Consider the following 13,714-nt stretch of genomic DNA (forward strand, 5'->3'; position numbering starts at 1 on the left):
TGAGGAGGCAGTGCGTAGAGAAGACTGTGAGGCAGCGCACAAAGAAAGAGACAAAGCCACCGGAGAAGGAGACAAAGCCACTGGAGAAGGAGACGAAGCCACCAGAGAAGGGTTGAAGCCGCCGGAGAAGGATTTAACCACCAAAGAAGGATTGAAGCCACCGGAGAAAGAGACGAAGCCATCGGAAAAGGATTGAAGCCATCAGAGAAAGAGACGAATCGCAAAAGGTGAGTGCAGATACTTGACATGAGTAGTATATGAAAAAGGATAGGAACAACTATAAGTTCTTTGACAGACTCCTTGTATTCATGCCACAACAAAATGTCTAATTAATGCATGAAAACGTTTTTTCCACCATTTCCTTGTCCTTAGTAACTGGGTGGAAACGGAACTTGGAGACTGAAATCTAGCAAAGTGGCACTGGAAACATCTTTTGAGCATAACAGAAAACTAAAACATGATGTATAAAGGTTTCAGTAGTTCTGCCTTATATCACATTCTTTATCACAATAGGATATTCTTTTTCAGGTAGTTGGTAAAAAAGTTATGTGACATATAGGTAGAGTTGGCAGCCAATATGAATAAATATGTAACTTTTGCACAATTTTCATTGGCGGTGTAAAATTAATATTGGAACCATTATCACAACTACAACTAGTTTTTGCAAGCAAAATAGTAATGAACAACATACACCATATCTTGTACTTATCTAATAAACTAAAAGTGATTTGGAAGCTAAAGTAACTAGTATGTATCTCCGCGCTACATCCAAATTTGCTTTAGTAATATATCCCTCACTTGCTTAACAGAATGCAATCTTAGGAGCTTGGATGTGTAGGAGCAAGAAGTTATGATGTAAAACACATTTTTTTTTGTCTTAGATTCAAGTTCAATCAAACTGTTAGGTTTGTCTGGTGCCCCTAGATGCAAAGTTTATGAAGGAGAAACTTCTTCTTTGCACTTTGGAGGGTGCTATATACCGATGTAAATGAATAAGAGGAAACCACTAGTCATGTGTGATACTGATCTTTGAAAGAGACTTGCATGCTTTAGCTTCACCGGTGCTTCAGTTCAAAATCCTATATTTGTACATGCTATATACACTTTTGGTTCAACTTTTTTTTTTGTTTCAGATCTTAAAAAAGTTATCTTCATATCATTTTGTAGGAAACAAGCTTCGAAAAATTATGAAAGCATGAAAAATAAACACACACTTTTGCTCAAAAACAATTTATTCCACATTAAACACTGAAGCCTTAAAAGGGTTCATTTTATTTGAGATGAAATCTCATATTAGGTTTTTTTATGAAGATGAATGTCTATTTAAGTATGCATATCAAATCAGACTTTGAAGATCAAAGCTTATTGTATATTGACAAGGGTTATGCAATCTTTATTTTTATTATTAATTTTATTTCTTTTTTGACCGTTTTTCTATATTTTAATAATGTTATTAAATATTTGATATATAAAATAAAATAAAAATAAAAATTAATAATAATAATTTTATATAATAATTTTATTTAATTATTATTAATTTATATTCATTATTACTATTTTATTTTATTAATTAATATTTTTATTTTATAAATTAATTCTAAATATTATTGTTATTCTAATATTCTAATATTTAAATATTCATATTATTAATATTAATATATTTTTTATTATTATAATATATATAAGTATATTTACAATATTATTAGTTATTTTATTATTATATTATATAATTATAATTAATTATTTTTTAATATATATATATATATATATATATATATATATATATATATATATAAAACCAAATGTTCCTAAGTCAAATATGAGTTTCGGATAAACTTATCCTTAAGTATATTTTCAATTCTGGATATGAATATCCGGAATGGTTTTATGTGTTCCAGATTTCAAAATGTGGAAAGATATTGTGAAACTTATGGATTTGTATATTCAAAAAGCTAACTTTATGTTGTTTTTTCATCATTGCCAATGGATACAACATACTTATACGTGAGAATTTCAGGAAAGATTGATGTGTAGGATGGATTAGATGATGTTGATCTGGAGCGGTCAATAACGTATAACGCGTTAGATAATGAACATAGGGCACATGAGTGTAGTGAGACGTTTAATACGAATAAGGTAAGGTAAATGTTAGGCGTGTGAACCTTACTGTTTATGAATGATTTTAAATTTTGGCATCTATTATTGTAGGTATTTTGTAATCGAGATGAGCTGTCAGAGTGGGCGAGAAGTGTTGGCTATTCTTATGTGTTTGTTATTGTTATATTAAGGTCGGATACATGGACGGGGCAACGAGGAAGGATGACATACGTATTATTAGGTTGTGAGAGAGGAGGTAAATACAGAAAGTATAAAAAAGACGGAGATATCAATCGAACAGGAAGTAGGAAGTATGACTGTCCTTTCAGATTGTGAGGCAAACCAGTCAAAGGTGGTCAAGGGTGGATGGTTGAATTAATTTGTGGTTATCACAATCATGATTTGGCAGAGACATTGGTCGGTCATTCGTATGCCGGAAGGTTAAGTGTTGAGGAAAAGGCTATGGTTGAGGATATGACTAAAAATTCAGTGAAGCCAAGAAATATTTTACTAACCATGAAAAAGAGAAATGAGAAGAATGTCACGACGATAAAGCAAGTTTATAATGCAATGAGTGTTCACTGAAGATCACAACGAGGTCACAAAACAGAAATGTAACAATTCATATTGTTAATGGAGCGAGACATGTATTTGCATTGGTGTAGGTGTGAAGAGGTGTTGAATGTCGTGCAATATATATTTTGGACACACCCAGATTCAGTAAAGCTAGTGAACTTGTTTAACATTGTCATATTGATGCATAGTACGTACAAAACGAACAAGTATAGGATCCGTTACTTGAGGTTGTTGGGATTACATCAACTGGTTTGACTTTTTCCGTTGCATTTTGTTTACTAGCAGCAAAAAAGGAAAATAAATTTTTGTGGGCCCTTGACAGACTTAAAGGATTGTTTTTTAGAGTTGATTCATACCCTAGGGTGGTGGTATGTGATAGAGATATTGCCTTAATGAATGCAATCATAATCATTTTTCCTGAAGCTTATAATTTGCTTTGCCAATTTCACATTGATAAAATGTGAAAGAAATATGTAAAATGTTGGTGCATCCAAGAGAGGCATGGGATCAAGTAATGCAGTCTTGGGGATCTATTGTGGATTGTGATATTGTTGAGGCCTTTGAAGATCGTGTCAATGCATTTCAAGTTGTGTGTTCTCCATGGCCTATATTTGTTGATTATGTGATGGCTACATGGTTACGTTCACATAAAGTAAAATTTGTCAAGGCATGGACAAATAAGGTAATACATTTAGGAAACACAACAAGTAATAGGGTTAAGGCGACACATTGGAGCCTAAAGAGAATTCTTCAAAATTCCATGGGGGATTTATGTTTCTGCTGGGATTCAATCAACAAGATGATTATTTTACAACATAATGCAATCAAAGCTTCATTTCAAAAGAGTCTGCATGTGGTCGGACATCGGTTTAAGGTTACAACTTACAAAAAGTTGTTGGGTTTTGTGTCTAAATATGCTTTGAACCTGATTGCTGAAGAACTTGATAGGGTTAAATTTGTGGGATTTGATAAAAATAGATGTGGTGGATGTACTCTTACATGTACTCACGGTCTTCCTTGTGCGTGTCAATTGGTTTCGTTTGGTGCAGGTAGCATACCACATAAATCAATACATGTCATGTGGACTCGATTAAGCTTTGAAGATATTGCAACTGAGCAATGTTCATATGAGTTGTCAATTGACAAAGATTTTGAGGTGATTGCCTTTCCAGAGAAGACATCTATTTACACACCACATGATAAGGTCAAAATAAAAGGTGCTATGAAGATGGCTCGTCCTACCAAATTCATGAGATGAACTAAGCGAATCCCTTCTTATTTTGAACATGTGGATTTCTTCACTCACAACATGATAGTTGCTCGAGTAAAAAATCTACTGAAGAACACTTACCACAAATTCTACTAGCACAATCCATTCCTTTGCTTGATCAATTCCCTGTAGGATATCATCCATACATTGTTGATGTTGTCGACGTTAAGGCTGATGGCCATTGTGGGTATCATGTTGTTGCTGCCGAATTGGGCATGGGAGAGGAGTCATGGGCTGTTGTTCGAATGAATTTGTTAAAAGAACTAAGTGAATGGTGGTGATGAACGATATGAATACTTGAAGAAGTCACTTCTAGTTGACCACATGTCTATGGTATCAACCACTAACGTCATTTCATTTGTACTTTGCATTTCTTCATTTAACTCTCTTCGCCATTTGTACTTGCAGGCAGGAGCAGGTAAGTGGATGACAATTCCAGGCATGGGATACATTATTGCTAATCGGTATAATGTCATTTTCGTTTCATTGTCCATGATACAATCATTGAGTATTTTTCCTTTAAGAACCCAAGCACTAAGTAACTTCACTCATCACCGAATAATTGCAATTGGGCACGTCCACGGAAATCATTTTGTCCAGGTCTACCCTAAACGAATAAAAAAAGTAAGTCATAGTGCTAACTTAAAAGTTTTGTAACTTATATTTATAACGTTTATAGGTGAAGCTGAAAGATGGTTGTCCAATTCCACCAACAGATATATTATGGGCATCACATCGTTATCATACAGCCCAATCTTGGTCAACATACTACACTAGTCGATACAAGTTTATACACAAATAATGTCCATTAGACGATATTTCCAATTTTAACATTTGTAATACATATTTAATGTTTATGTTTTAGGATGTTTAGTCTATTTTAATTCATGTATTCACTGCATTTCTATTGCATATACGCGCTTATGGAACTATCGTATACAATTACGAATGACACAATCCATCACACACAATGGTGTCTACAAATACCAAAATTCGGAACACATAATGTTGCATAGGGTTGGCAAAATCCAAAACACATAATGATGCCTACAAATGGCAAATAAATAATAATATTGTAAATATATTTATATATATATATATATATATAATTCAAAATATATTAATATTAATAATATGAATATTTAAATATTAGAATAATAATAATATTTAGAATTATTTTATAAAATAATAATATTAATTAAAAAATATTATTATTTTTTTTATTCTATATATATAAAATATTATTAATTATTATTAATCATTATTTTTATTTTATTTTATATATCAAATATTTAATAACATTATTAAAATATAGAAGCTTCATTCCAAATAAATAAATAAAATTAACAATAAAAAGTAAAGATTGCATAACACTTATCAATTTGGAAAAAAATCTAGTATGAGATTTCATCTCAAATAAAATCCTTTTAAGACTTCAATGTTTAATGTGGAATAAATTGCTTCTCACCAAAAGTGTGTGTTTATTTTTCATGCTTTCATAATATAGAAGTTGCATATTTTTTCATATTGGCTGCCAACTCTATCTATATGTCACATAACTTTTTTACCAATTACCTAAAAAAGAATATCCTATTGTGATAAAAATGTGATATAAGGCAGAACTACTGAAACCTTTATACATCATGTTTTAATTTTCTGTTATGCTCAACAAATGTTTTCAATGCCACTTTGCTAGATTTCTGTCTCTAGGTTTTGTTTCCACCCAGTTACTAAGGATAAGGAAATGGTGGAAAAATGTTTTCATGCATTAATCAGACATTTTGTTGTGGCATGAATACAAGGAGTCTGTCAAAGAACTTCTAGTTGTTCCTATCCCTTTTCACATACTACTCATGTTAAGTATTTGCACTTCCCTTCTGCGATTCGTCTCTTTTTCCGATGGCTTCAATCCTTCTCCAGTGGCTTCGTCTCCTTCTCCGCGCGCTGCCGCACAGTCTTCTCTGCGCGTTGCCTCCTCACAGTGATCACAGAAAAAGGGTACAATGTTGTTGGGTTGGGTGTGGGTCGGATGTGGGTTGGGTGCACATTTTAATAAACCCTAATTTTCATTTCACTAAGGATATTTTGGTGCATATAGAATCTGCTGTTAACATATTTAGTTTTTCTGTTTTAAGTTATTGGACTTTGTTTGTTTGGCTCAACTTTCCTTTTTTGTTTAAGCTAGATCTTAATCTTTTTCTTATATATACACCATGTATTTTACTCTCTAATACACAAGTAAATAAGAATTTCTTTTGTATTTTCTTTGCTTTTCCCTCTTTTATGCTTAAGTCATTGTCTCTTTTTTATTTGCAATTAGGGTTCATCAGAACCTCCCTTTCTCCATTGCAATTTCGTGCGCTCCATTTGATGCACCACATCAGACAAGGAATATTCATCTTCATTAACGGTAATATGGTATCAGAGCCTTTTCGAGCCTATCCTAGCGAGTGTTTGTTGGGTTTATCAGGCCACCACCCATAATATGTTATCCCACGCACGAGCTCCTATCTATCACTTTCGGAGTGAGGGGGTGTGTTGGAGATCCCACATTGACTAGAGATAAGGACAATTCATTGTATATAATTGGGTGCAAACCTCAACCCTATGAGCCGGTTTTATGGTATCAGAGCTCTTCGAATAAAGAGCTCTGCTGCGCCTCTCTCTGATCTTTATTTCCCCCTTTGTTGTTCTTGGTTATCTTTTTTGTTCTCTTTCAAAATCTTGATTGGGTTTAAAAATCTCTTAGACAATGTTTAATAAAAACCCTAGTCTTTATAGTCTTAATAGTAGTCACACTATTACATGCAATTTTTGTGGTAAATATGGTCATACTAAGGCTATTTGTTTTCGCAAAGTGGGTTTTCCTTCTGGTAATATTAAAACCTCAAAGTTTTCTTCTACTAGAAAAGTCTGCACTTTTTGTAATCGTCTTGGCCACACTGCCGACACCTGTTATAAAAAGCATGGGTTCCCTCCTGGCTACAAATTCACCAATTGGACATCCCAAGCCAATAATATGATTGCTACTGACACTTTTTCTGAGTTTTTTTCCTAAAGAACAAGATGCAAAGAGGATTCAACTTACATCACAGCAGTGTCAATTCCTTACCAACATTTTGCGTCAGCAAAACCTTGAGGATCTTGCCTCTCACACTCAAATTAATCAAGTCGGCACCTTCTCTGCAAATGAAATCCCCAATATTGAGCATTCTTCAACATGTAAGTTTCTCTCTTCCCTATCTGCTATAAAAGAATCTTGGATTATTGATTCTGGTGCCAGAGATCATGTTTGTGACAATTTGAACATTTTTACTACTTATACTAAAATTAAACCTGTCTTAATTAGTCTTCCAAACGACCAAACTGTTTATGCCACATACTCTGGTTTAATACGTTTTTCTGATAAGTTTTACTTTTCTGATGTATTATATGTGCCTCATTTTCAATTGAACTTAATATTTGTTTCTAAACTTACACACCAACTTAAATGCACTTTGACTTTCACTTCAACTCACTGCATTATACAGGACAATCTCACCCAAGAGAGGATTGGTATAGTTAAAGCCACCACTGGCTTGTACCTTGTCACTACCTTGCCTACTTCTAGTTGTTCTAAACCGCATTGTTTTGCTCCTTTTATTAATTGTAATATCACGGACAGAACACTGTGGCATTATAGACTAGGACACCCTTCACTTGAAAGATTACACGTCTTAAGCAAACAATACTCTTTTATTACTGTTGATACTCATCATGTATGTGATACTTGTAGTTGTGCAAAACAGAGAAAACTTCCTTTCACTTTAAGTAATACTGTTACCTCTGCTATTTTTGATCTTGTACACTTTGATATTTGGGGACTATGTTCCATAATTTCTTTGCAAGGTTTTCGTTATTTCTTGACTATTGTTGATGATTACTCGCTTTATACTTGGGTTATTCTGCTGCATAACAAATCTGAAGTGCGCCAGCACATCATTAACTTCACTGTTTTCGTTCAAAATCATTTCAAAACTAATATCAATACGATTCGTACTGACAATGGTGTTGAGTTTGCTATGTAAAATTTTTATGCTTCAAAGGGAATCATACATCAAAAATTTTGTGTTGAAACACCACAACAAAATGGCATTGTAGAACGTAAACATCAACACATACTAAATGTAATCCGTGTTTTACTTTTTCAAGCAAATCTTCCTCCTATTTTTTGGGAATTTGCTGTAAATCATATTTTCTTAATAAATGTTATTCCTACTCCATTACTTAATAACATCACTCCTCATGAAAATTTGTTTGGAAAACCATATGGCATTTCCTTTCTAAAAGTGTTTGGTTGTCTCTGTTATGCTAGTACCATTACTGCACATAGGAAAAAATTAGATGATAGATCTATCAAAGGTATTTTTCTTGGCTTCCCGCAAAATACAAAAGGTTATATTATCTTAAATTTAAAGTTTCATAGCATAGAGATATCAAAACATGTAATCTTTCATGAAAACCACTTTCCATATAAATTGGACTGTGGCTTGCCTAAGGACCCTAACACTTTATCTCTCCCTATTTCTAACGCATATAATTCTGCTTCTGATTTTTTTTATGATACTGCACCTCCTGCCGAGCCATGTGCTTCTACTCCTGCACCCAATATTGTCCCTCCAACAGCCTCATTATCCTCTGATCTTCCAACAAACAGTGCCTCTGCTCCTGCATCCAACATTGCACCTCCACCAGAATTATCACCGCCTGCATCTCCAGGAAGCACCTCACTCCAATTTCCAAGAAGATCAACTCGTCCACACCGACAACCTGCCTATCTTGCGGATTTCCACACTGTAAGTAGTAGATATCCTATTCATAATTACTTGTCTTACAATTCCTTATCTTCCAATTTTAGAAATGTTATTTCCTTTATCAATTCTCATCCTGAACCTTGGACATAAAACGAAGCCTCCAAACATGCTTCTTGGCAATCTGCCATGCAAGATGAACTTCAAGCTCTTGCTGCTAACAATACTTGGCAACTTACCCCTCTCCCTCTAGGAAAGAAAACTATTGGTTGTAAATGGGTATATAAAATCAAATACCATTTTGATGGCACTGTTGAATGCCACAAAGCTAGAATTGTTGCCAAAGGGTTCACCCAACTTGAAGGACTTGATTTCTTAGACACTTTTGCACCTGTTGCTAAACTCACTACCCTCCGCCTTCTTCTTGCTATTGCCACTACCAAAAATTGGATTTTAAAACAACTTGATGTCAATAATGCCTTTCTTCATGGTGATTTCCATGAAGAGGTATACATGACCCCCTCACTTGGCCTCTCTCTTCCTTCTCCCCAACATGTTTGCAAGATTCAACGGTCTTTGTATGGCCTTCGTCAAGCTGGTCACCAATGGTACGCCAAACTTTCTACTTTTCTTTTATCAAATAATTACTCTATTTCTGCTGCTGATCATTCTCTTTTTCTTAAATATAATAACGATAAAATCACTGTTATTCTTATTTATGTTGATGATTTGCTCTTAACTGGCGATGACACGGAGGAAATCAATACAATTACTACATCCCTTCACTTTCACTTCAAGATAAAAAATTTAGGTCATCTCACTTACTTTTTGGGATTGGAAATTGCTCGCAACAGTTCTGGTCTTCATTTAAGTCAACGCAAGTATACTCTTGATCTTCTTCACGAAACTGGCATGCTTGACTCTGCACCTGTGGCCACTCCTATGACTCATACCTCCTGTCTCTCTCCCGATCAAGGCTCCGCTCTTGATGCTGATGCAACTTCCCAATACAGAAGACTCCTTGGACGTCTAATCTACTTAACCAACACGCGACCTGACATCGCCTTTGCTGTCCACAATTTAAGCCAATTCATATCTGCACCCACAACTCATCATCAACAAGCTGTCTCACGTCTTTTGCGTTACCTCAAGGGCACCCTTGGTGAAGGACTATATTTTTCTCATACTAGCTCACTTCACCTATGTGGATTTAGTGACTCTGACTGGGCAACATGTCCTACCACACGCAAATCTGTCACTGGATATTCCATCTACTTAGGAGACTCCCTAATATCATGGAAATCAAAGAAGCATGCAACTATCTCCCACAGCTCCTCCGAAGCCGAGTATAGAGCCCTTGCCACCACCACATGTGAGCTACAATGGTTGTCTTACCTCCTTTAGGATTTACATCTTCCTCTCTCCCAACCTGCAACCCTGTACTATGACAACAAATCTGCCCTTCAAATAGCGTCCAATCAAGTCTTTCATGAACGCACCAAGCACATCGAAATTGATTGTCACCTAGTTCGTGAAAAACTTAACTCTGGTCTCCTCAAACTGCTGCCCATTACTTCTGCCATGCAAGTTGCTGACATATTCACCAAGCCCCTTGCTTCTGCATAGTTCTCTACTCTCAAATCCAAGCTGGGCCTGACAAATATCTACTCCCCAGCTTGAGGGGGTGTTAACATATTTAGTTTTTCTGTTTTAAGTTATTGGGCTTTGTTTGTTTGGCTCAACTTTCCTTTTTTGTTTCAGCTAGATCTTAATCTTTTTCTTATATATACACCATGTATTTTACTCTCTAATACACAAGTAAATAAGAATTTCTTTTGTATTTTCTTTTCTCTGTTTTTCCCTCTTTTATCCTTAAGTCATTGTCTATTTTTTATTTGCAATTAGGATTCATCAGAACCTCCCTTTCTCCATTACGATCTTGTGCGCTCTATTTGATGCACCACATCAGACAAGGAATATTCATCTTCATTAACGGTAATATCTGCCTTTATCTATTCTCATAAGATTCATAAGTAACACTTAATTCATCTCGAACATGTGCTTATTATAATTTTTTTGGGTTGGAGTTGTCAACCTATATTTTTCAATTTCTAATTCCTTGAAACTGACTATAGATAATGTCGTCACTCATTGCTTAGAGTAAGCAAATTTTAGCTTTTGCTTTTTAGACATACAAATCTTTCATTCTATTTCTTAAACATATCATTTATATATAAAACTATATGAGAGAAACTAAAAAATTAAAATAAAAAATAAAAAAAATAAAAAAAATAAAAAAAATAAAGTAGATAATTTTATGTATAAAATCTAAAATCTAAAATTTATACAACTAAAAGAATTAAAAGGGTAAAATAAAATATGAAAACAAATTAGTTTAGGTGAAACTTAGTTCAGGTAATACAAAGATTACGTACATGAATTCAAAACTAATCATTTTTATTGTTCATTATTTCCTTATTCCCAATTAACAGTAGGACCACCACACACCACTGGCTGTCTTGGTTCATCTGCATGCAATATTATTTCTCTTTCAAATCGTATCAGAAAATTAATTAATTAATTAATTCGTTCATACATGTCCGGTGAAGGATATGAATAAAAGAAAGAAGGATAATAATATTTATTTTAACATAAGAGCTATTCGTGTCTATTCTTATCGCTATCATTTAACAACTCATAAGAAGATTAACTATAATTTGACCCTTTATTTTATAATTCACAAAAAATTACTTAAATATAAATTAAAAAATTTCTAGTTATTAATCTCAAAATTTTAACAAAAACAAAGCACCAGATGATAGTTATCATTGTACTAGACTATAGCCATCAAATGTTAGCACTAGACACATACTAACATTTTTTTTCAACCATCACTACAAGAAAATAATTAAATAAAAAAGAATTTGAGACAAAAAATAATTAATTATTATATTAATTAAATTTCTATTTTATAAATTAAAAAATTATTGGTATATAAAATAATTTCTATATTATTAATAAATATTTATAAATTAGTTTTTAAATTGACATCTAATTAGTTACCAACTTTAAAATTTAAAATAGTTAGTAACTAAAACCTTGATAGCTAATTAAATAATAATTTAAAAAATAATTTATATTTTTTTATTAATCATATAAAGTACTTTAGATATCAATAATTTTTTAATCTATAAAATAGTATCTAATTTAATAAATATAGTAACTAATTATTTTTGTCTCTAAAACTAGTTTTTATTTAATGATTTTTTTATGATCTTTCTACTATATTTTTGCTTGCCATGTTTCTTCTTCTGTTTTCACCGTCTATTCATAGACGGTTTCTATTTTTCCACTATATAAACCTGTTTTCTTGTAAATTTTTAATATCTTAATGAAAAATTATTTTCTTTTCTCTTTTGATTTTTTTCGTGTTTCTTCGTTGTTTTGCTTGTAGTTGGTTTATGTTTTTTGTTCTTCCAGGTGGATAAGAAGTATCTCATGTTCTCTCTTATCCTTTTCTTTTCTTTCTTATTTCTTTTCTTTTCTTCCAATCACGAATGAAGAATTAATATGCATAAGTTGTTTTTGTCCGCATTTTTCTTTATTTTCATCCTGTATAAGACCTCTTGTCTCACCTGTTTTTTGTTCTAATAATATTCATTCATGAAACAGTTATGACTATTGAGACCTTGAACGACCTAGACGATTTGTTATGTCTCTATACAGTTTGGTGAAATGAATGAGACACTAGTCAGTCCTAATACATATTTTTATGTTTTGATGAATACACAAATCATCTTAATGATTTTTTGTGCTAATGTTGAAAGATCTAATTAATGTTTATCATCCCAATAAGTGGCTACAGTTTGATAGACAATCTATTAGACGATATGAACATTTGAAACACATAGTTATTAGAAGATCTAATGAAAAAATTGATGCGTAACAGTTTTTGTTTAAAAAGTGAACAAAATCTTTTGAATATACATGTCTAATATATATATTCCGTCAAAGATATTTTGTACTAAAAAAGTTAAATTCCGAAATTGCAAAATCACTTTGTTTATCCTTATTTTTTTTAATATCTTTAAGGTTTATCTTTTCTTAAATAAATTTGATCAAATTAATGTTTGTAATTATCTTTTATCATGTTTGCACATATCTTTGTATCTTTTCTAAACAAAAATATTTTGAACAACTGAAAATCTTTAATGCTTTATTTTAATGTTGTGAGAAATTTAGAATGAGAAGATTATCAGTTTAAGTTTTGATTTGTTTTAGTAACCCATATTGTGATTACTTTCAAATTAGTTTTGTTAAAGATAATCAAAGCAAAAACAAATTGAAAGATGGTGAATCCAGGCTTTCTGATATTTTTTAGGATCATGTACCAAAAAGATGAAGATAGAAGATAGAAGAAAATGCAAAATTCAATGTTAACCAATTTGAGGATCAAAGTTCAAATTAAAAGATATATATAAAGATATTGAAGGAACATAACAATGTAAGGAAAGTCGAGCAACAAAAGTCATATTAGTAATCTTGCTGAAAATATTTGGTTGAGTGTTGAACCAATGTAATTCTTCACATTGTGAATTAATACCTGTGTGAGCTTTCTTTATGCTATCTTTGAGAATGTTCTATTGTTTCTATGGAGAGTTCTTAATCTTTGGGAGAAGTAAAGAAGTTGTAACATTGAGAGGTGGTAATACTTGTTGTAGTCTAGAGGTGTGCTAATACTTTACTACCAGAAAATCATTAAATAGTAACTAAATTTAGAGACAAAAAATAATTAGTCACTATATTGACTAAATTAGATACTAATTTAGATACTAAAAAATTATTAATATCTAATGTGGTTTCTATTATTAATAAAATATTATAAAATGGTTTCTAAGTTGGTATCTAAGTTAGCTACCAAAATTTTAGATACTAATATTTTAGATTATAAATTAGTTTCTAAAAGACTAATAGAGACTAA

At 32.4% G+C, this 13,714-nt stretch overlaps 2 protein-coding genes across 2 annotated transcripts; both read left to right on the top strand.

The window, feature by feature from the left end:
- Positions 1-3,151: 3,151 nt before the first annotated feature.
- On the top strand, positions 3,152-4,745 carry LOC137815948 (uncharacterized). The gene is made up of 4 exons (XM_068619057.1): positions 3,152-3,890; positions 4,076-4,217; positions 4,352-4,361; positions 4,623-4,745. Exons 1-4 carry the CDS (start codon positions 3,152-3,154, stop codon positions 4,743-4,745), a joined length of 1,014 nt encoding a protein of 337 aa, XP_068475158.1.
- A 4,900-nt stretch (positions 4,746-9,645) lies between these two features.
- LOC137815949 (uncharacterized mitochondrial protein AtMg00810-like) lies at positions 9,646-10,137 on the top strand. The gene has a single exon (XM_068619058.1). The coding sequence runs from the start codon at positions 9,646-9,648 to the stop codon at positions 10,135-10,137; it is 492 nt and encodes a 163-aa protein (XP_068475159.1).
- Positions 10,138-13,714: the final 3,577 nt, after the last annotated feature.

The sequence above is a fragment of the Phaseolus vulgaris genome, chromosome 1 (assembly GCF_000499845.2).
Source record: "Phaseolus vulgaris cultivar G19833 chromosome 1, P. vulgaris v2.0, whole genome shotgun sequence".
Taxonomy (NCBI): Eukaryota; Viridiplantae; Streptophyta; class Magnoliopsida; order Fabales; family Fabaceae; genus Phaseolus; species Phaseolus vulgaris.